General features: G+C 40.3%; 2 protein-coding genes across 5 annotated transcripts in view; one reads left to right on the forward strand and one right to left on the reverse strand.

Moving 5' to 3' along the window:
• LOC110401265 (cytosolic phospholipase A2 beta-like) overlaps positions 1-3901 on the forward strand; it is a 43203-nt gene extending 39302 nt beyond the window's left edge. For 3 of the 4 annotated variants that reach the window (XM_021402161.1, XM_021402160.1, XM_021402162.1), the window contains one exon: positions 193-3901. In XM_021402161.1, coding sequence (XP_021257836.1) covers positions 193-437 — 245 coding nt within the window. In that variant the 3' untranslated portion in view covers positions 438-3901. The remainder of the gene's footprint in view (positions 1-192) is intronic. The other variant, XM_021402163.1, reaches the window with a different exon arrangement.
• The window catches only part of SPTBN5 (spectrin beta, non-erythrocytic 5), a 97440-nt gene continuing 82171 nt past the window's right edge, over positions 8151-23419 (reverse strand). The window contains exons 54-69 of the mRNA XM_021402228.1: positions 22127-22339; positions 21558-21754; positions 20730-20934; positions 19794-19988; positions 18548-18703; positions 17812-18029; positions 16538-16727; positions 15408-15584; positions 14452-14556; positions 13427-14035; positions 12105-12176; positions 10575-10661; positions 10105-10196; positions 9861-9946; positions 9261-9387; positions 8151-8463 (exon numbers count right to left, since the gene is read on the reverse strand). Of these exons, the coding sequence (XP_021257903.1) occupies positions 8289-8463; positions 9261-9387; positions 9861-9946; positions 10105-10196; positions 10575-10661; positions 12105-12176; positions 13427-14035; positions 14452-14556; positions 15408-15584; positions 16538-16727; positions 17812-18029; positions 18548-18703; positions 19794-19988; positions 20730-20934; positions 21558-21754; positions 22127-22339 (2904 nt within the window). The 3' untranslated portion in view covers positions 8151-8288. The remainder of the gene's footprint in view (positions 8464-9260; positions 9388-9860; positions 9947-10104; positions 10197-10574; positions 10662-12104; positions 12177-13426; positions 14036-14451; positions 14557-15407; positions 15585-16537; positions 16728-17811; positions 18030-18547; positions 18704-19793; positions 19989-20729; positions 20935-21557; positions 21755-22126; positions 22340-23419) is intronic.

Raw genomic sequence — 23419 nt, forward strand, 5'->3', positions numbered from 1 at the left:
ATAGCGCAGATAATAAGGCTCTCTGAATATCAGGAAGTTTCACAAAGCAAAGCTTGGACATTTTTAATACAGCCACTTCTATTGACAGCCTGAGCCCTGCACCTTGAAGCCTCATTGCCATGAAAACACTCAGTTACATGAAAACCTGCCGTGTATCAAGCAAATCTCACTGTGGTGACTTTTCTTTCACAGGGGTAAAGCGCAGTCTCTCAGAGATGGAAGAAGGCAAAGTAAATCTGGACAACAACCGTTCACCCTATTACCTCATTAGGCTAATCTACTCTCCTGAAAATTTTGACAAACTTGTGAACCTGAGCAAATACAACATCCTCAACAACAGACACCTGCTCTTTCAGGCACTTCAGAATGCGGTGGAACGGAAAATTAGTTGCACGACTGGGAATCTCCCCAGCCACTCTGGAGCTGAATATGCCTAGGATGGGTTTTCACTCTTTTCCCTACTGAAGGCTACGACAGTCACATTACAATGGACTCGTAACAATCACATAACATCACAGTCACATTACAATGCATCACAGTGTTCATTATTTATGGGAGACTGAGGAAACCTGTACATTTCTCATCTCACATTGTTCAAGTTCCAAGCTTTCAAAAGGGTGTATTTAACCTTCCTCCCCCAAGTTTTCAGACCACAAGAGCCTCACAGTGTCGTTTTACTTGGTAAGAAATGAGAGTTCTGGTTAGCAGAGGCCTTTCTAGAATTTGCCAATGTCATTAAAAATGGTGGTGGTGATAGCAATAGTTCTTTACATGTGCCCGTTCCCTCAATCCTGAGCCCATTATCAGTGCCTTTAGAATGATACAATTACAAACCAAGTCCTGGCCATTTGCATTCAGTAATGTCCAGATTTTCAGCTAGGCTGAGCAGCAAGAATTTGCACTGAATTGGTGGGCTCAGCTCTGAACTCAGGCCAAAGAGTCGTATATATCTGTGATCAACGGCCAAACTGCAACGTGGACTGTTACGTTCTGTCTGGCTGATTCCCCTTGCTGATGTAGAAATTATTCCTTTATTCCATTCCCCTGCAAGTGTTTGGCACAGAAATGCTGCTCCAGACTGCCACAAAGGGGGCAGTTACATTTCAAGAAGAGAGGACATGAGCTGCAGTGAGAGAGTATGGTTCTTTCTTTTTAGTTTTGGCTGGAGGAAAAATTCCGCATAAGGGATGAGTGATTATTTTCATTTATATGGGCAGTGCCTGTATGAATTAAAATGTCAAGAGCTTTTGATATCAAAAACTCAGGGTGAATAGTTACCATAGACACAAGTAACTACATTTAATTTAAGCTAGTGCTTCTTATGGGTGCAAGCTGAATGCAGGATAAAATAACTAATGTAACAGAGTGCATAGTTACTGTATTTTCACAACCAGAAGATTTTTTTTTTCCCTTTACAGTCTTAATCCCTAACATCACAGGCAAGGTATTTTTAATAGGCGCTACACTAAAATAGAACACAAATAAGAAAAAGGAAATTCTTTTTCACACCTCTTTGCTGGAGGAAAATACTCAGGAAAAAAAATGATGCCTGGTTTTCATTTGCTTGGGATTAGGGTGAGAGACATTGCCTTGAACAAGGAGCTTGGAATATCTTTATGGCTCACCACAATATTAAAAAGATGGTAGAGAAGGATGTGGAGTACACAAAACAGAAGTCAGAGAAGTTACTAGGTTTCATAGCACTGAAGGAGCTGGGCCTGCTCTTGGCATATTTAATCCAAACATAGCATGTTCATGGGGGCCTGGGAAGCTCTTAGACATTTCTTCTGTGCTGGAAATTTACTTGAGATTGAGTTATACTTGAGATCAAAATTAAAGAAAGAGAAACGGGTCTGCCTGTTTGGTGTATGCATGCAGTATCCAAGCTCAGAGGGAGAGCACTCACAAAAAGTTTCATTGCCTGAACCCTGCTCCTACTAAATGCTATCTTCTGCTGCAAGTAAAGGTAGTAAATAAACCTCTCCACTGCTCCTTGTATGGTACTTACTGAGTTAAGGAGCACCGTGCAAAATCTGAGGAGTCTTACCAGCTGTGAGTGCGATTGTACAACTGAATTCAGACCATGAGAAGAAAGAATCAGAGACTGGCTGTAAGAAAGACAGAGCTGTTTTGAGTTGAGTTGAAAAGTAAGATGCAGCAGGGAAGTATCTCAGAAACAAAAGCCTTACCAGCAGGATCTGTGACCTTCATGGAGGAGATCGTGTCCTGGCTCAGTGTATAATGGTGCAGCACATGCAGATAGGAGCAGAGGCAGCTGTATGCTGTTTTATTTCATCTACCTAATTTTTTATGCTGCTAAAAAAAAGATTTTGTTTATGGACTACAATGAGTGGTCCCTAACACTTGGGAATCTTGACAGCATGTAGCCAGCAGCAACACATCTCAAATGCACTGAGCAATTTGGGGCTCTAAGTGCTCCACAAACCAACAACTGGTGCATGCTTTGTGCCTGCACAGTGCTGCTAATGTAGACAGAGTTGCCCACTAAAATGTGAAAGAAATGGGAAAAAAAAACAACAAAACCAGCGTGCCCAGATAACCCACAGGGGTCAGTGGAGAATACCTTCTCTGAGGGACTGTTAAACCCTATCATAGAGTGAAGGAGGTCAAGGTGGTGAGAGAGGTGGGAAGGGATGGTGATGGTCCCTTTGTCAGGGAACTGCCACCTGAGATTGTTCCTGCTCTTCATGCGGGGCTGGGGCTGCTGGTTAATCTCGAAGCCAACACTCCGTGCTATGTGCCCTGGTGTCTCCTTGGGGTCCCATGTGATATCCCTGTAGCCATAAAAGACTGCCTAATTTTTAAATGCTTTTGTTGCATTTCAGAGCCTGTAATTATGCAAGGGCTGTATCATTGCCCATGAGAGGGTGGGGTTGGTCTTTTTTCTGTTTTTTTTTTTTGTTGCTGTTGTTTTGGTTTGCTGTGTTTCTTTTTTTTTTTTTTTTTCAAATTTGAAGCTGAGGGAGCTTGTTGTTGGCCTGACAGTGTGGCAGAAGGCCCTGGAGGCTGTTTGTGAGAGTGAAGTGTGGTGGGACACAGCGCTGGCAGGCTCACCCACAGCTTGCTGGGAGAGTGGTGGCTGGCACGTGCTGTCCCCTCACCACAGCTGGGTTGTGTTTTAGGACATGCTCAGTCAAACAGCCTGAACCCACAAAACTGGAGAGCATACTTACAGTGAGTGGTGTGCAGCTGGTCAGTGTCCTGTGCTCGGGGCTGCTCCTCGGTCCTGTTCTTCTTTCAGGGGGACAGAAGTCTAAAGGAGAAGACTGCTGAAATGCTGTGTTTGTTCCTCATCCCCAGGCACATGGCTTGCTTACAGACAGGTCCATGCCTGCCGTTGTGGAGTTATGTTTGTTTAACTGCTGAAGATGAAGTCATGCCTGCAACATGCCCATCCAAAATGCACCCCAGGTCACAGCCCTTACATGAACATTCAGCTGGAAAAGCCCCAGAGCTTGCTATCTACTGCCAAACAGAGGAAAAAAAGTTTGTTCTTACAACTGTTAGCTATTCTTTATAGAAACTGCTTACATCTTTTAATTGCTTAGTAATATATCCATTAAAATATAATGTTGCAAAAGAGCACCAGAATCCTGAGAGTTTTTACACACTTCTTAAGCACAGGACTAGACTCTTGGTAGCACCAGCACTGCTTCTGCTGAGTGCTTTGTAGGGCATTTACTACTTTCAAGACGGGGTGGAAAAATCAGAGAGATGTTCTGGTTTACAGAGGCACTGAGAGGCTGGAAAAGAGTGGAAATACATACTACTGTGGCAAATAAACCCTCCTGAGTGGAATGGCACGGGCTGGGTAGGAACACAGCTGTACTGAGCCGCAGCCAGGACACTACACTATTTCTCTCTGAGTGATTAAATGTGTACAGAAGCCTGCCTTTTACTGAATTTTAATGTTATTAATTAAACAATGAGTTTAAAATAATAGAATCATAGAATGGTTTGGGTTGGAAGGGACCTTTAAGATCATCTAGTTCCCACCCCCCTGCTACAGACAGGGACACCTCCCTCTAGACCAGGTTGTTCAAAGCCCCATCCAGCCCAGCCTTGAACGCCTCCAGGGAGGGGGCATCCACAGGCCCACTGGGCAACCTGTTCCAGTGTCTCACCACCCTCATAGTAAAGAATTTCTTCCTGATCTCTAGTCTAAATCTACCCTCTTCCAGTTTAAAGCCATTTTCCCTTGTCCTGTTGCTGTATGCCCTTATATAAAAATAACCTAAGTTTAAAAAAAAGTTTTTTAAAATGTGTAAAAACAAACAGCTAAAGATCAACTCTAAGTGAAAATGGACCCCTTTTTCATTACTGTATTTTTTGTGACAGAAAACAGCTCCAGTAGAGGCACAGCAAGAGAGAGAGCCAGACTAGCCAAGAAGCGTGGTGATTATGAGCTCACCTTACTGGCTGTGATTGGAATCAGTCACAGCACAGATTTAAACTCGAGGTGCTGCATGCACACCAAAAGCATTTACATAAATCTGGTGCCGTGCACTCTCCGTCCCTCCCACTGGTAAGTTAGCCGAGACAAAGGAGCAGACTGCAATAAAGAGCAAGAACCATGCTTCAGGATCGCTAAAACAGGACCCTTACCTGAGGAGCTAAGGACTTGAAGCTTTCACTTCACAAGGAAAAGCCTTAGCCGCTGTACTGTCCTGGGTGAAAAATAACACATTTCTCCCCTGCTTGTGCTAGGTTTTCTCTGGCTCAGAAACAGAGACGGGAAGGGGAAAAAGAAACACCCCAACAAGGTGTTACTCCTCATGATTGCGCCATACTTCAACAAGTGGGGCCCCAGCTCTGGCAGCCCCACCTGGCGCTGCAGGGCTCTCTGGGGTGCGTCTGATGGTGCCTGGCTCAGCCCAGCACAGCAGGGCTGGCGTCAGTACCTCAGGTGACCCAGCTCATCCACCCACTGTTCTGAGTGCACAGAGATACTCTTTCCCTCTGGATCTGCTGTGCTTCATACTGACTGGTTAAAAAAGCTGTTTCAGAACAAGAGAGCTGAAACTTAACTCTCCACGAGCCCATTGCAGGAGGTGAACCTCCAGACAAGAGAACGCTTGGTCTCCAGACAAAAACTCATGCCCTGTTTCAATTTCAGGCCTGCCACTTCCCTATATTATTTATTATACCTCTTAGCCATAAGAGGAAACTTGCATCTGAATCACCTTATTGCATATCCAGGCAGAAGCACAGAGGAAGAAAACCGAAAGCCACCAGTAGTCCCGTGCCAGAGGCCTTCCTTCCAAGCTTGGATTTCTCCTGGAGGAGCACTGGCAGTCACACCTTTGCTCTGGGAAAGAGCTACATTTGCAGAACTGCACTGATTGATAAGTTCTGTCTCAAAAAGAAAGAAGGAATTTGCTGCCCACAGGTGCTAAGAATTTCCAGGTACAGCACGCTACTAGTGCACCATTCAGGTAGGGCGTCCTGAGTGAAAAAGGGTCTGAGACTCTGAGCAGTCCTGGTGTATCTGCATTTTGGTTTTGTGGTGGCAAAAGGGGTGGTGGAAGGAAAGACTAACATTCTTTTCAGGTCCAAAATCTCCCATTCCCAGAACAACCAAACCTGTGTAACACAGTGTGAAAGTACTGATCGTGTTATCTGAGCCAGCAATGCTTGGCTTTCCTTAGGCACTGTCCTACGTGACCCATTTTCTTAATGCCCATATATTCTATTCAAAGCTGCAAGGTACTTTGGGCAAGGAGTTTAGCTTTCTGCTTCGAGCATTCACTACTAATTAATTGGTGCACACTATAAAAATAGCATAAAACTGTAACTTCGTGCAATGATAAACTACTAACCAGTTCTACAGCGTACGCTGTAGAATGTTCTCCATGGAGAACTTTGAACAAGCCAGGGCAATATGAAAGCATCAGTTTTAGTAATGGCAATGACATTGCCTACAGAAAATATAAACATAATCCACATTCATGGGATGTAAACTAGTTTCTGAAAGTAAGAGTTCTTTGCAGGAGGAAAAAAGAAGTATCAAAGGATGGAGCACAATCAGGTTAAGATTGGAAAGCCAAGCCAATCTTTGTGCCTCAGATAACTACGTGACTTTTTTTTTTTTCAGTTAGCTCCTAGCTGGTTCCTGGCAGTCAGCACTGACAGAAGACATATGGACAAAACAAGAATTTTATCTTCAGCTTTCCCTTCCTACCAGTGCATCTGCAGGGAGGCCCTCCTACTGCTGACATACACCACAGTATCTATCTCTTCTTGCACTCGTTGGGGCTTCTAGAAGGAAAGCTTCTCTGGGATAAACAATGTTGAAACATCTCACAGGCATCTCAGTTTAAGAGCCACAGCTATTGTTGCCAGTTACTAGCAGCTTATTGAGCAACAACAGTCTGCGCCTTGTGGAAAGTGATGGCTTGTGCCTCCTAAGCTGCCTCCTCACTGCACTTTGCAGTGCCAGGACTTAAGCAAGCAGATAAGGGCACAGGACATGAAATGTAGTTTTTATAAGGAAGAGGAAATGAGCTGCAAAGAGGTGGTTGGAGACCTCCTTTGATATCACATGCACCTTAGGCTTCTGCTTTGGGAAGTCAGAGCCGGTAAAAGCACAAGGACTACATGATCCAGCTGGTGAAATCAGCAGGCTACTATATCTATCCTATTAGGAAAAACACTACACCACAACATGCTTTAAAATATTGCCCCTATAATTACTAATGAGCCCCAGTTTACCTGTGGGTGTGGATGCCACTTATTCTTCAATTAACATACAATAATGGCAGCCTTCCATATCACAGTCTACTTTTTTTCAAGCCCTCCCATGCCTCTGGCAAATGACAAAATATATAATTGCCTCTCTATTTGATCATTATAGTAGTAAATGCAACATTGAAACAACTGCAGAAATAAATGTTGAAAATATTGACTATTTACAGCCTAGCAGAATAATTTTGCAAATGTGCCTTTTTCTTAGAAAAGTCATGCGTGCTAACTAACAAAATGACAGCCCACCTGGATCTGATGATCATTTCCATTTTCAACTGTTCAAAACAATTTACACTAGAACAGCATAAAGTGCACTTGTATGTTGGCAGGTGTGGAAAGAGAGGTTTATGCGCAATAATTTAATCCCATAGCATTTTGCATTTCTAATGTGTGAATCCCTTTCTAAAAGTTGAATGTCTTCCCTAGAAGAGTCTAGCAAACGCTGAAAAGTTCATTTCGTTATGAAATAAGTGCTCTTTCATTTGCCTTCTTCCTGGGAGAGCCACACAGGTGACTGCCAAGGGATTTTCTCATATTATAGAGCAAGACTAATGTTTATGTTGAGTTGCCATGACTTTGAAGAGTGCCACTCAGAGCACCACAGACAACTGAAGCTATCCTAACAACTGTGCACTGCCCATTCAGTGGGTTCCTTACGTCAACATCTCAAGACAAAATTTAGGGCATTAAAACATTTTAAGATGAGGCAAATCTTTAAGTGCAAATATCTTTTATCTATGGAGACTGGGGATCAGGTTGCAGGTCTTAAGTCAGATCTCATCTAAAACCACGGTAATGCAATTTGGTGTGACTGATGAGCTCTTGGAGGGAGGCACAGAGCTGATAGGATCTAGTTCCTCTCATTTGTCAATATCAAGCTCCAACAATTTTAAACTGGAGTCTGTTACAGGCCTGCAGCAAAGCACACCTGAATTGTTGCTGTATGTTTTCTGAAAATAGTGGCAAGTCTTTTCTGAAAAATGCTCTGTTGTGGCTGCAGACTTATATTTTTTCCAACACAAGGTACTGTGAAAGGAGTGCATCTTATCCAGAAAATTGGCTCAGACCATGCTTTTTTTGATTCTCCACCTCCACCTCCACCTTACAACAGTCTCTACATCTCATTTAGCCAGCATCAGAGGACAAGCGTGGGTCCTTGTCTTTACTCCCCTCATCCTCAGTCTTAGCCACTGAACAAGGACTGCTAATACAGCTTTGCTGCTTGTTCCAGTGAGAGGGTGGCTGGGCACATTTCCATCTTGCAGTCATTTCACGTGAGCTGTCTGGATTAAAGTTCCCTCTCCTTTTCCATTAAGTGACTTGGAGTAGGTATTACTTAGGTGGTAGGGTGAATGACAGAGTCATATCCACAGAAGTATCCCAGATGTAGTTCTTTTTAATTATATTTAATGGCTTTACCAGATTTAATGCCTAATTAAAATAAGTTCCAAAGGTAGTGATTAAATTAAAGCTTATGAATACATTTCCAGAAGTTAAGGGTCTGTTTTTCATTGAAGCAAATGTTATTTTTCTCTTCCTGCTTCTAGGTGAGATGGAGGCAGTTTTGTGTTATTACCACTTTGTTCTAGGCTCAGAGTGGTGATGGAGGCTTGGGTCACTGCAGTCCCATCTTCCTCTAAATTTCTGAAAAATGCTGCAGATTCTTTCTCTGGTTTGATTCTGAAAGATGGTGTTCTCCTATGAACAACAATCATCACCAGAAAATCAGGGACAATCTGGATGAGTTTAAGTCATTGTGTATATTCAAGAACTTCTTAGGCATCTATCTCAGCAGCAAAAAAAAAAAAAATTAAAAAAAATCAACCTTCCAGAGGGACTAGGGTTTCATATCACAACCTGGAAGACTTTCACAGCCTCTAAATGCAACACAAACTAATTTACTCTACAGGCCAAATTTCCTGATTTGGCTCTGGATATGTTTTCAGTGTCTGTTTGGATTCTCAAAATGGTCTGTGATTAAAGTATTCAAATGGTTTAATTTCAGGCAACTGATTTGGTTCTTTCCTGTAAGAGTCTGAGTTCCTTTCAGACCTCGCTGGAGAGAATATTCAGAGGAAAAAATCCAAGGCTCCTAGTTTGGATTCTTGTTCTGGTTTCCTCATCTACTGGAACAAGTTTGTCTCCATTGAGCATATAGGTAATCCAATTTTCAGATCACACACTTCATTTCAAGAACTTTAGTGACTAAAATAAGTGATAAAAGAATTCCTCTGGGATTCCCAATTTTAAATTGTTAACCACAGACAGGATATAGCTGACTTCATTGAAACCCAGTTTTGAAAACTGGGTATAGCACATCATAAATGACAAAGTGATCAGAGGCAGAGTCCTACTCAAGAATACTGTATTCTACTGGATTAACAACAGAGAAGCAGGATGATTGGATCTCAGGACAATCTACCTCTGTAGGTGACTGCTAACTAAGCACAAACAGCTGTGGTGTCTGTTCAGCATTGCAGCACAGAACCCCCTACCTCAGGAGCGCGCTTCTGCTGGTTAGTCTTTCAGCAGAGTCTCTATCCCATAGACTTGTCTGGGAGGTCTCAGTGCTGGGAGTGAAAGGCCTCACCATCATTGTGGAATCCGGTCTGTTTCTGTGTCCTACAGAGTCAAAGAACACAGATGAAAACATAGTAGTAAAGTATTATTAGAGGCAGAATTTGGGGTCTGTAACCAGTCCTGGGTCCATACCAGTTTTCCCTGAAATTCAGTATAACTGTGGCCCTTTCCAGTATGCCATTGCCTAGTGGATTTAGAGGAAAAACTGTTGATCAAGATCCAAAGCAACCCTTTACTGAAATGATGGATAGGGGTGTTGGGTAATACCCTTCTTTGGGAATAACCTGACACTGGCTGCAGTACAACTGACAGGCTGCTTTGTGAGTCATCCCAGGGCATTCTCCGGACAGTTTACTACATTGAAAGGTGGCAGGTAACTTGTGTACTGCTGTCTAATGGAGGCAAAAAGGAAGGCTCAAAATTCCCCATTCTAAGGACAATCTCTTAGTCTCTTCTCTTTCTCTCACCATTGCTTGCTAAAACATAATTAATCCTTGAAGAAAATGAGAACGTACCTATATTATTCTGTAGTGACTGCAACCAGTTCTCCATCAGCATCTGAGAAGGTGCTGCAAAGAAGTATTCTGCCCCATCTCTCAGTCTGTGAAAAGGGATAGGAGAAGGAACATTCTAGTTTTGTCTTTGACCAAGGCAAGCACTGCACTTATGCTTCTTACAGTCTTCGGTGACTGTAGGCAAATGCAACCAGACAGGATAGCTATGTAGATTGTTATTAGTGCACTTCTCCATAAGACTTACCGTAACATGAAGGTGTTCTCTTTCCTGATGTAGTTTGTCAGCCTCTCACATTTGGCACCAACAATGCTGAGGGACAGGAGTGCGGATATATTCTGAAGGAGGACAAAATCATAACAAAATATCTGTTTTCTCCTAGGATTCAATTCTATACCAACATGGAGACTGACTACACAGCCATAGCATCTTTTTCTGCTTCTAACTTTATGATCAAGCTCAATGAATAGGAAGAACCACAGAGAAACAATGGACTATTGCATTATATCTTGAAGGCAGATACTCGAATCAGATACTTCATTTAAAGAATGTTTGAAAAGTTATGAAATTTTATTATTCAGGCTTGTAGTTGGTAACCATTGAATAATTGTAGGATTTGACAAAACCAACATTTGAAAGAGAACTGATCACTCCTAGCCCCAAAATGAAGCGAATATAATACACAGATTACTAGAATGATTCAAAAAAGGAATTACCTTAGATGCTTCTTTTTCATCATTGTAGAAATCAAGCTTTAGTCCATCAAGCTTTACATAAAAGGATTTCCAAGACCTTGAACCTGGCTGTAAGAAAAATAATAATAAAATCCAATGATTAGCTATATATTTAATTTCAGTAGTGAAATCTTTTGTGGGCAGCTTCCACAGTAAGCCAGGAGGTGCCCAGATTATGATCACAGAAGTTGTCTTTGTCATGATTACCTCCGAGAAAAACAGAGCCTGTTGTAGTTACTATTGAGATGATCCAGTAAAGGATTCTGTGAATCAGGACTGAACAAATGATACAATACGGCTCAAGGAAGCTCTACGCCATGTTGTAGGCAGCAATAACTTTGAGAGAAGAAGTGTTATTAAAGCTTGGTCTACTTTTGGACACTAACAGGCTCTATTCATTTTCCTAACTGGAACCAGACTGTGCCTACTGGTCACAGTCTTCTTTGGGTAAATATGTTGTTTCACTCTGACACGGTTGCCAAATTTTAGTTCATTTCCTAAACTATCACCTGTGGAATGCTACTGAACACTATGCAAAAGCAACTGCTACTTCCTACCCCAACTGTGCACCAGTGAAAGGTCAGTTTAGTGTCTTGAGACTCTCCCAAATTCCAAAGATCCTATTACATGTATGTATTCTTATTTTGTTATATCAGTAAATCACAGTAAATCAAGTTGACTAATTCAGTGATTCAGAGAAAACGAAGGAAAACATGCTGAGGAGTACACATCATAGCTTTTCAGTAAGATGGAAGTTCAGTATCAGAGCAAACTAAATTCGGTGTGCCCAAAGGAGTGAAATAACCAAATTTCTTTTCCAGATGATGAAATCCATACCAGCTTCAATTTTTAAGAGAGATATTTCAAGTTAAAAAGTTTCAGAGGAAATATTCTATGGGACAAATAATTCAAGACTACCTGCTTACATGCAATACCTCAGCAAACACTCAGATGTCTACAGACTGGTGGTAAATATTAGGAAACTTCCTGTCCTGTTATGACTGTTATCTTACTGATCTAATATTCCTTCCCAGGATAAGAATTCTGATTTCAGTCTCATTCAACCCTGGATTAAACAAAGCACAACTTCCAAAAATGAACCGAAACCTTATTCTCTTCTAGTAAAGTTAGAAGTTTCAACCATTGAAAGCATGGGAGTGGGGGCTTCCTCTGCCAACAAACCATCACATGCTGATACAGGATCATGAAACTTGTTGAAGGGGAGCATAGTTAGTACGTTCAAGTTTCTGGTTTATCGTGGATATCTGGTTTGTCATGGGTAGACAGACCCTGTTCTGCACAAATCCTATGACAGGCAAAATTTTATTGACCATGTAAAGGACTGGATCAGGTACTGATGAAGTCAGTGGACATTCCTTTAGCAGTAACCGATTTAAACCTACAGTCCTGCTCTTCTCTTCAGCGTGGTTTTATCCTGAAGAAGCCTGACCTGATCTGGACTGTGACTCAAGGAAAGGTGAATTAACCCAGAGTGAAGGCATTTTTTTCTACCTGTTGTCTTCCTGGAAGAAGCTGGTCTCTCTTTTCTAGGAACCCCTCCATATGCTGGAGACTTGCAGAAATCTGAGACACACAAGAACATCGTTGTTAAACTTTCTAAAAGCGCTTAAAGATGTTACAATTTTTGAAGCTATTTCTAGGTATATTCCACACAGCGAAATTGATCTCTGCTCCCTCTAGCTTTTTTTGTTCACAGCATAGCTAGAAATCCTCTCTAGTTTGCAATCACACCTCTGACTTACTACCTACATCAAGAGAATCCATAAGCCCCTACAACAATATTCTCAGGGAATTTATCACAGTTTATTATGAAATTAATGTTTCCTTTTGAAATCCAAACATTTGCTTACCTGGAACACTAATCCTTTTGGAAGTGTAAATTAGCATTATTATTCAGAGTAAAGGGTATTGTCATACTGTTTACAAGGGACAGATACGACATCCTTACAATACAAATGCTCTTTGTCGCATCCAAACATTACATGACCAAGAGCCATTCAGTGTTTTGACTGTGACAGCATGATTAATAAAAAAAAATTCATTACAGAAAAGTAAATTTTATTACCTTTGAATATTATTTTGATATTACTAAATTCAATTTACAACGTAAATTGTCAAAGTATTCATTACACCCCTGCAATAATGCCAAGTTACACCAGTGTGTAGTGTTGTACTGGTACACTTGGGTATGTGAGAAACACAGTCTTCTTTTAAAGTGCAAAGGGGAAGGGAACAACTTTTACCCAACTATGAGTTAACAGTGAATTTCCTTCCTGGGTGAGCAACTAGGAGCTTTTGGTTCTAGACTTGCAGCAGCTGACCAGGTTTGGGCAAAGGTGCTACTTAGTCCTGCTTCTCTCTAATTTCTAAACTCAGTGGGCACTAAGCATGGAGATTCTTATGGAAAGGCAAGATGTCATGAATAAATCAGCAGCTTTCTCTCTTTCTGAGGCAGCATCTTCTGGCTCTTGTTAAGCATTCTGCTGAATGTCCATCAGTATGAATAGCCTCTAATATGGAAATGAAAACCAGAAACTAATGCAGGTGTCAAGCCCTAGGCTTGAAAGCTGAACAAATTATAAATGCTTTTAAGCTGTACGTATCTGCTTAATGTTTTTGGAAAGCATAATGATTGCAAAGGATTATTAAATGCCTCTTGCTGTTTGGATCCATGGGTGAATCCCACTGAAATGCCCACAACAAGCATGTATAGTGCTCATTGTGACTTTCTTGCAGAATTTTCTGTATTTCATTATTTTAACTAGCACAGGTTAGCAGTTTTGTGAGGAGAGTCAAGGATCCCTGGGACTTACCGAGGATGCAGTCTCTGTCTCCCATGAGGACTTAGACAGCAGTAAATCTGGTGATTTATCTAAAGACTTTTGGTCAGGTGGTGTTGCCACTAATTTTGTTTGCAGGTTGGAAAAGGAGGAGCTTTCAGCACTTTTTTCTCGAGGTGATAAAAGGCCCGTGGCATATGATCCTGAGAAATTCCTGCTGCGTTGCAGGCTTATGGGAGTAGGAGATAAAGGAGAGGTTAAAGAACTGTGATGTTCCAAAGATGTAGCTTGTGGGCCCACTGTCTTTGGTGTAGGTGGAGTGATAACCTCACTGAGTCTCCTCTCAGGTGTCATTTCTGGCTTTTTGCTGCTCAGCACCTCTGGGACTCTCCCAGAAGCAAATTGTTGGAATGCCACTGCAGGCTTTTCAACTGGGGAGAAAATTGTTTCAAGTGGAGTCCAGGACAGGAGTGGTGGTTGCACAGATTGCGGTGGCGTTGTGTTCCTTATCTCTATCACTTTTGGTGGTGGATTCCTTTTGTCAGATGTTTTTCTTTTCAGAGAAGGAACCCGTACAACTTTGCTTTTATCCTTCTGCTCACTTTCTTCTGCATCCATTTGTTTCAGAAGATTCATCTCCCTCTGTAGGACATAGATATTACATTTTTGAAATTAATTTTCTGGAATTTTTGAAATTAATTTTTTAATTAATTTTTCTTTCTCTGGAAATAAACTTTCCAGAGAAGATTTTATTTTAAGCAGGAATGTTTTTCAAATACACGCTCTTCTGGCACTAAATTTTAAGGACTGTAGCTTCACATGCATTCTAACCGTTAGAACTAAATTTAATTGCTATGCCCTGAGCTAGAGACTTTAATTACCTCTAGACTTTGTTGAGGGACTTAACCTCTAGAGAAACTGTGCCACTTGTGTGCCACTGCTTCTCTAAGTTTGCTGTAGAAGTGACGAGTATTCTTACATGGAATGACTGACTCCAGACATCTAAGATTCCATATCATCCTGTCTCAGATACAGCTCATCAGCCTTCTACTTCTCACCTTAGTTTTCCTGCTGAGCTGAGCAAATTTCTCCTCCTGAGCTGCAAGCATGTTCTCAAAGTCACGATGTTTCTTCAGTAGTTCCTCTACTTCAGACACAGAATCCTGAGTGGAAAAAAAATCAGCAGGTACAGAAGTCGAAACTCAAGTCTATCAGAAAAGATTAAGCCTGAGATTTTCATCTACACCCATTCCATTTCAGTAAACGGAATTACTTTATTTTATTTTATTTATTTATTTATTTTACAGCTTATGGTCTGATAGCTGTATGTGAGAAAAAGAACTCAAATAACAACCTTCTTTTTTCCAGTGAAGCCATGTGGTATCATGGCTTTTAACTGTAACTGCTTACATACAGATCAAGTACTTGGATTTTAGCTTGAGCTAGACATGCTTTGTTTCTTCCTACTCTAGTAACAACATGCATCTTAAACTTCTGCCTTGCTTTCTGCTTATGTTGGAATATCTCAGTTTATGACAGTGTTTTCCCATCTTCAAAATGATCAAAAGATAATCAACAAATAGAAAAAAAAAACATATGAATGCTGGTCTTTAAATAGAAACTTGCAGACTAACTATCAGCCATCTGTGCAAAATATTTTACTGCCCCAACAGGAGGTGGGGAATTTTTTTCCATTCAAAGCAGGTTCTCTCCATGACAGGGAAGGTGGTACCATCTGCAAGATCTCTTACTATGTGAAGAAGAAATGGGATGCAATTCTTCCCAGTCTTCTACCAACCCTTGGAAGCTGCCACCTCCTGAAGCCCACCATCATGTAAACTGCAGCACCTGACCCAGGTTCCCATCTGTAACAGCATCAAACTCCTGCCCCCTGCAATCTCAAGGCTGCACTATTCTTTAGATTGGTTTAATTTCAGAGTTGAGCTAGTATATACTCCAAGCTGTCTGTATGTGCTAAGAGGCATTTCAACACTGTACCACTGTCCTTACTCACCCCATAGCTGGGGTCTGAAAGAAAGCTCTCCTTGGCAGCCAGCCATGCTTCTGCTTGTTCTAGCTCTCTGCGGAGCAATTGAATCTCCCAGTTTTCTTCATACAACTCTTTCCTCATGTTCCAGCTCTCCTTTACTTTCTTCATCAGCTCTGACAGCTCTAGCAGTTTTTCTTCAATCTAAAAAAAAAAAAGAACATTTGCAATGCCGTGAGGTAAAAGATCCAACTGGACTTTCATTTGACAGCCAACTAGCAGATAATTTAGCCTCAAGATCCGGAAGATGACCTCTAGATAATTTTGTGGTGTTAACATAGTTTAGAAAGAAAATTTGAATCCTCATTTTTTCTTGAGTTCATTTAGCCTACATGCTGCATAGTTATGTGCATTTTCCTGTATGACCAATATTCTGCTCTGTATTTTCCCCATGATGAAACTTTATGCTGGAGAATTTGTATTATAGAACTAGCGAGAACCTGGATGACTCAACAAATCCATCAATTTCTGACATTATAACAATTGAGAGTCTTCAGTTCTAGAAAGTTGTCTAATTCCTTCTACAACAGAAGTAATGTAATGTTGCATACAACCCACGATGTTTTACTGTGATTTCTTGATCTACTGACAGCATCAAGAAAAGCTGGGGATCACTGCCACTATCAAAGTTAAAAGATACATAGAGAACCAGATCACAGAAATTTTACCATTCTTGCCCCTTTGGCTTTATAAAATTTCTGAAGAATTACGTATTTTCAGAGACCTCACCCTGCCCTATAGCAGATTGCTATGTGATGTATTTTATTCTAGTTTTTGTGTAGCTAGATGCCAAAATCTGATGTGGCTTATCTTTTCTGTGGAATAGCAATACCTCCCTACTCCCCCATGTAGCCAGTGACTATTCTTTTACAGTTAGCTTCAAAATCAGTTTTTCAGACAAGAAGGAAGAATTTTAAAAGGTGTTTTTCTTTGCCACATGTCACATAAAGTCTGCAGCTTTTAATAGTAAAGAAATGCTTGCTGTTGTCCCTTTTAGTTTTTCTGTTTTGAAAAACAGACTAAGCTGCAAACCCTGCTTATTTAATATGACTTCTTTGATTGGTCTTGTCTGTAAAATATTTAACTTATCAGCACACCTCCACAGACATGAAATGTCCATTCCTCATCAGGTCATCTCCTGCCCGCTGTATTTCTTCATATTTTAGCCACTGCTTCTCTATCTCACGCTTGTATTCCTCATGACGTTTGATAAGCAGTTCAGCTCCCAGGACATCATTTGCTAGTTCCTCAGATATCACTAGTGCATGCATCTCATTGGCCCAAGCCCTACAAAACAGAGTAAAAAGGGTAAAAATTGAAGGAATGAGTCTCTTGAGTACTCCGGAATGCCTTTGCTTCAACTACCATAAACACATGTTTCTTGGTTTACCTAAGCTCTGGATCTATCCCTTATCATAGTAAATGCCCAACAGTCAGCAGTAACCACTTCACTGCCTTTGGATTTCTACTCCTGTTGTGACTTAACTCTTTCATTAATCACAATTAATTTAAATTTCCTGTATTTCTTCTTTGAGAAATGCTGCTTAAAAAAAATTGAGAAATATATATCATTTCTGATGACAATTACACTAAAATGAAAAAATGTAGTATTTTAATATTGGTCTGCCACTTCAAGTACAGAAGTGGCATTCCATTAGTTATTTCAATTTTTATGCTAGCTGCGTACTTACACATACTTGCAAAGGTTAATTTAAACAAAGAGAGACATTTAACCTTTAAAGGTATGCTTTGTAGATGCTTTTAACATTCACTGTTTCATTCTAATTCAGATGTAAAAAGAAACAATTTCCCAGCAATTGAATTCTTGCAAAAAACTGACACCTCATGAGAATGGACAGAACAGTACGTGCATATGGGCAGTAGGATTACATAAATGTGGACAAAACACTTTCAATACTTGAACAAGTGCTAACCAATTCTAGAAGGTTATCTTTAATACAGATGCTTTCATTCTAAGAAAAGCAAGCTCTGATGCCCATATAGGTGCATAAATTACTTGAATACATAGCAGAGACTGTCCCACCTTCCTTCAAAATCAAAGCTGTTTTTTATTGAAATTAAAATGTTCAGAGTGACTTGATTCTCCAAGATGTCTAGGAAATGGGCTAAAAGTATGGGCTTGTCATGCACACTGTGCTGAAGTGGAGTGGAATGGTCACCTCTAATGTGTGGTGAATTCCACAAAGTGCTATTGAGAAGATGCTATGTATTATTATTCAAAGAAATTTGCAAGCAAACTGTAGAACACCTGGAACAGGGGTCAAATAACCAAAAGGCATAATTTAGAAAATCCCATACAGGGAAGACCAGAAATAAGGCCCAGGACAAAACTCAAGGAGCCAACACATACATTAGCTCTCTGCAGTCATTGAAGTAGAGCTGGACTTGTTCTGCCTGGCTCAGTCTTGCCTTTCTCTCCAGAAACTTCTTATCCAGGTTTCTCCAGCACTCATCCACATCTGTGAGTCTGTCCATAATGTTTTCCTTGAGTTGTGGGTATGTGCGGCTGAGGTGCCAGGCTTCTCCTCGAATCCGTTCCAGCTCCTTCATAATGGCTCCTAGATCTCTCTGGAACAAAGGCAGAATGGATTGTAAGACTAAGTCCCTACTTACATCTGTCTAAACAAATTTTAAAAATGGTGGATATCTTTTCTATCCACTGGCTGCAAAGAGGCGGGAAACATGACTCTGTACAGTACTCTCAGTATCCTCCTAGTGTCTTCTAACATTCACCAAATATCAAAAAAGCTTCTTTAGATGCGACACCCTGCTTATTTTGGTAACTAGGGAGCTGAAGTCTCTTCTTGCAGTTCAAATGACAACTTTGCAATTATAACAGTTTGGAATAAGCTTTAGGAAAGAAGTTTATCCTGAGAAGCAAAAGTAGTAATAATTTGATATCACAAAGGTAAAACTGAGAGGAAAAGAGCTCTTCCATGAAGCACAAAAGATATTTCAGAGTGGAATAAATTTATCTTTTGTCCTGCCATCAAGCCAGTTGAGAAGATTTCAAATCAAGCATTGATCTCCTTTTTTATTTATTTATTTATGCTTTTCTTCTGCAGCTTCATGATAGATGCCCTTACCTCCACTCCTTCAAGCTGGCTCAGAAGCGTTTGTACACCTGGAAGATCATATCCATAATCGTCTATGTCCACCACAGCCTCCTTCTCCTGCATCCAGCCCTTTACTTCATCCACATCGTGGTCGTACTGGTGAACTTGCTGGGCTGCCCTCAGATTCTAAAATAAAGACAAAATTTTTAATGGTAATACAATATATCATGTCTGCAGTGCAAAAACAAGTGACCCTAGTATCATGTCCTAATGCAGAACAATGGTAGAAGTGAAATGCCTTTGCAATTAAGTCACCTAATTTCCCCAACTTCTCTTTCTCAATGGAAAGAAAGAGATGTATCCAAAGATGTATCTGAATTTATTCCCATGTAAGATGGAAAGCAAGAATTGCTCTCTCAACTGCAGAAAGTGTCCTAGAAAACTTGCTTGGAATAGAGACCTATGTTGCAGTGAAAATAAGGTGAGTGGAGTGAAAATTAAGTTTTCTGAAATTAGAATTTAAGATCTTCTAAAGCTGTTTCAATGTTTATGTTAACAATTGCCTTGCATTAACTTCATGACATAGTGAGATAGACTATAGTGAGCTTGAACTACTCCATATTCAAAATGTGTACATAACAGTAGTGAAAAGAGTTGAGGACATCTGACTTTTTATGTTCTCCTTAAACCAACTTAAAAAGTTGAATTCAATTGTTCTTTCTGCTTTTCTAAATACATCTGTGACTGCTGTATCACAAGATGGTGTGAACTGATTTTACAGCTAACTGCTGCCAAAAGGTAAATTTTTGTCCCTGCATTCTCTGTCACACTTTCTCTCATTTCCCTTGTTTGACTTCAACTCACTGACCCAGTAAAAAAAAAACATATAGAAAGTTCTCCCCTCATTTAATGAGCTGAATTAATTAAAAAAAAAAAAAAAAGAAAGAAAAAAAAAAGAGCCCAATGAGTGCCAGAGCTGGCCTCCTGCAAGTGGTGTTAAACCACTAGGTTAGCTTAGTTTTTAAGGAAATTGGATCTAGTAGTGAATTTAGGTAAACAGTATGCTAGCAGAATGTTAGTTATCTTTCATGTATAATCTTCCCAGGAACAGCAGGGAAAGAAGTGGTTATAAAGGGAAATGGATCAAGAAGAAAGAGAACAGAATATACCCATTACTTTTTGTGTTTCTACATTGGCAATGCACTGGTTTGGGAAAGGAAAAAGGATATATGAAAATGCAGGGAATTAAATGCCCCAGCTTTAATGTATTTCCTACCTCTGTCCTTGTCTGGATGGCATGGCAGAGTTTCTCCCACATCTCGTTAATTTGCTTTGTCCTTTTCTGGATAATGTCTGTCTTGCTGTGGCCATCCTTCTCTAGTTTAGATGCTAATTCGTTTAAGGAGAGAACTTTGGAATGACCGAGAGGTTTCATCTCATTTACAAAATCTTTAAACTTTTTCTCCAGCACCTATAGGATAAATAGAGACACAGACAGATAAAAAAAATTCTGCCTACCTCTGTTAAAGAAACAGAAGGAATCAGTTCCTCTGTAGCGTATAACTCAAAAAAGTTAGGCCTTGCAGAATGTTAATCACATGATAAGCCCAGAAGATCTGGAATCAGAAGAAAGCATCTATTGTCTTGATCATTTAACCTTTCAAGTCACAGAGAAAAATCACCCACAATCTGACAAATAAATGCTGCGCAGAACTAAAAACCTAACCTCTTTAGCTTGTCCACATATGCAACAGTTGCTGAAAACATTAATAATTAATAACATGGAGAAGACACTATAAAGTATACCCCTCCGCACCACATGACCTGAGGAGAAATTCATCCTTGACGTAAGCAGCTAGAGGTGAGAATGCTCCATTCCAGGATTTCCTACTGAAACTGTTGCAAGACTGTAACCAAATAGTTATGCTTTGTCAAATTTATAAACAGTGTCAGAAGTCAAGTGTACTGACCTCACCTTATTCCAGGAAAAAAGCCAACTTTCTGTTGCACCTCCATTCTCCATTGGAGAATGCTACCACTGAAAGCCTTCCATAAGCAGACAGCAACCAGTCTGAGTCTTCGCTGCAGTGAGAACTGGTTTGCTTAGTTTTTGCCACTGTAATGTTTAATTTTCAACAGCTGCACAAAAGTTTTGGCAAACATATTCCTGCTTTACCACACAACGCATACAACAAATTTTATTTTCTTTTACCTCTACACCATCTAAGTCCTGCCCATAGTCATCAGACTCTGCAATAGACTGTTTACTGGAAAGCCAGGCATCCACCAGCTGGAATTCTCTTTCAAACTGATACAGCTGGAATTGTTCTTGCAGGTGTTTCCTCTGGGTCTCAGCCTTTTGTAGGAGTGACTGATAGTCTGCTAGGATCCCCTGGAGCTTTGAAAGTATGGCTGGACTGAAAGAAAAAGAAACCCACACCAAAAAAAAGCATAAAACAAACAAGAATCAGAAGGTATGTTTTAGTTTTAGTGCTCTTTTTGGACACTGTCTTTTCTGACAGGTTGGATTTGTAACACCTTCAAAATGCAGAAGAGTCCAGTTATTGTCATGGAGTGAGTTATAAGAAAACGTAAGAGTGAACTAGTTAAGGAAATTAAAATATCTCACTTTGCTGCTCCTTCCACTTCCTTCTTCTTAGTAATAAAAGCAAATAGGCAGTGAAAAACAGTGAGCTGTCAAGAATTTCCCAAACACAGTCCTTGCTGAACCATTATGATTCAACATAATGAGAGTTCAACTGAGAAGTAGGTGACAGTTCCTTAGAATAGACAGTGGGCAAAGAAGCTGACCTAATTAGCCTGCTGTTGAAAAACCAACAGTTATGAAAACATTAAAACAATCATCAAGCTTACTAGGAGCTTAAGAGTATGTGATGGTGGTAAAGAAGGGACTGATGTCCCTTAGACTCATATTTCTGAATAAGCCATTAAATAGCTAATGAGGACTGAACTTTTTCCACATTTGTCTTCTTTGAGGAAATTTTTGTTAGAAAACAGAAGCCTATTTTTACTTTCCTACCTCTCTGGGTTGTCTTTGTTTATTAAGCTGGCACCTGTCTCCTGTACTTTCTCAATCCGGGGCCTAAAACCCTCCATGTCCAGCTTGGTGGCTTCAAGTTTACGTAGTAAAGCTTGAGTGGATTCTTCATTCTTCCCATAATCAGAAGTCTCTAGAATGAAGCTCCTCTCTGCCAGCCAGGTCTCCACATCCAGTAGCTGTATAAAATAAAGCTGGGTATAAGCTCATCCCTATAATTTAGGTCAAGACATGGGAAACTATAAAGCATTGGTGCCCAAAGAGACACATCAGTTAAAACAGAAAGCAGCTCAGATGCCTTCCAGTCCAGCAGATTTTATTTTAAAAAAATGTGCACCCAAAACCCAGTACTTACAGTTACTTGTTTATCCCTCGCTACAGTTACTTGGTAAGACAACTGTTACATCTCTACTGTGACTGTTCTTACCAGAAAGGAAAAATCAGAACAGTATGAATTCTGCTTATATATCAGTACTTGCAGACTCTCAGCAATACAGGTATCTTTTTAAGCAAATAAAGACTAAAGTAAATTCCTCATGAACCATTCCTACCTCAGTCAGGAACTGATGTGCCTCATATGACTGCATGAGACGCAGTCTCCTCACTTGAGCCTCTGTCTTCAAGTTTTCTACAGATGTCTCCAGCTCCTTCATCTGGGCCATAATTTTGTGAGAGGCGGAGTGGCCTCCCCTTACCAGTTTCTGCCCGGTACTGAGCACTGCTTTGGTCAAAGCATCCCGACTGCTTATCTCATTCTCCAAATTCTGGAAAGAGAAATGAGTAAAATGACAGACCAAAACCAAAAGCCATGGAGCTTTTTCTACTAGATAACATTGTACGATTATTTAGTTGTGTAATTCTGTTGTAGTTTCATTACAAATATGTTTTCTGTACTCACAGATGGGTCAGAGGTGCAATGTCTGAGTGAATACTTAGTAGTAGAGTAGAATGTAAGAGTTTTTTTGGGTGAAGGAGCAATAACAGAAATCAAATTTAGCCACACAATTTGGACCTTGTTGTGTACCCACCTCAGAGTGCGGAGGGAAGATATTCTAACCATAAACCTCTTGCCTGTAGATTCCACTCAAATATATCTACTTCCACTCGTATTGCACCATGTTTCTTGAATTAAAACATGGCTTTATTTAAAATAAATGTTTGAAAACTAGATTTTGAAAAAGCAGATGCAGATCTCTGCATTCCTCATCTTTGGTAGGCAAGGACCGCACTTCCAATTTGTTTGCGAAGGGATGTTCACTCTATGCTAACTAAGTCTAAGCACATTGAAAAGAAAGAAAACTCCAGCATTTTATAGTTGTTCTATTTATTTTCAAAGCTATAAAACAGGCGGTTTCAGAATTAGACTGTGGTGCTGTGTTAATGTAGGAGAGATGCCCTCTGGGGAGAGAAGCTGCTCTTTCAACTTAAGTATCAGACTTGGCTGCAAAACAGCTCTGACTCTAACCTCGCTTTTAACTTCCCCTATTAATTTCAAGACAGCCACTATGTTGTTGAAAAGTGACACCATATTTGACCCCAGCAGAACGGAATCCAGTGGCAAAGATTATAAAACATCTTGTACTCTGTATTAATAATAAGTTAGTAGTGGGAAGACAACGTTTCAGTTGAACATTTAGGAATATGTATTCACAGTACTTCATCTATATCAACAGGAATTGTTAGAAAAGAGTGGTGGGGGAGTGAGTGGAAACTGTTCTTCCAAACTAAGCAGCTATACTTATGCGTGCTATATTTGAGTGTAAATGCACTTTTGCATGACATTCAATTTTGTTACGTTGATACAATTCATGCACTACCAGTTTTGTGGTAATGATCCAAGCACT

Source organism: Numida meleagris, chromosome 6 (genome assembly GCF_002078875.1).
Source record: "Numida meleagris isolate 19003 breed g44 Domestic line chromosome 6, NumMel1.0, whole genome shotgun sequence".
NCBI lineage: Eukaryota > Metazoa > Chordata > Aves > Galliformes > Numididae > Numida > Numida meleagris.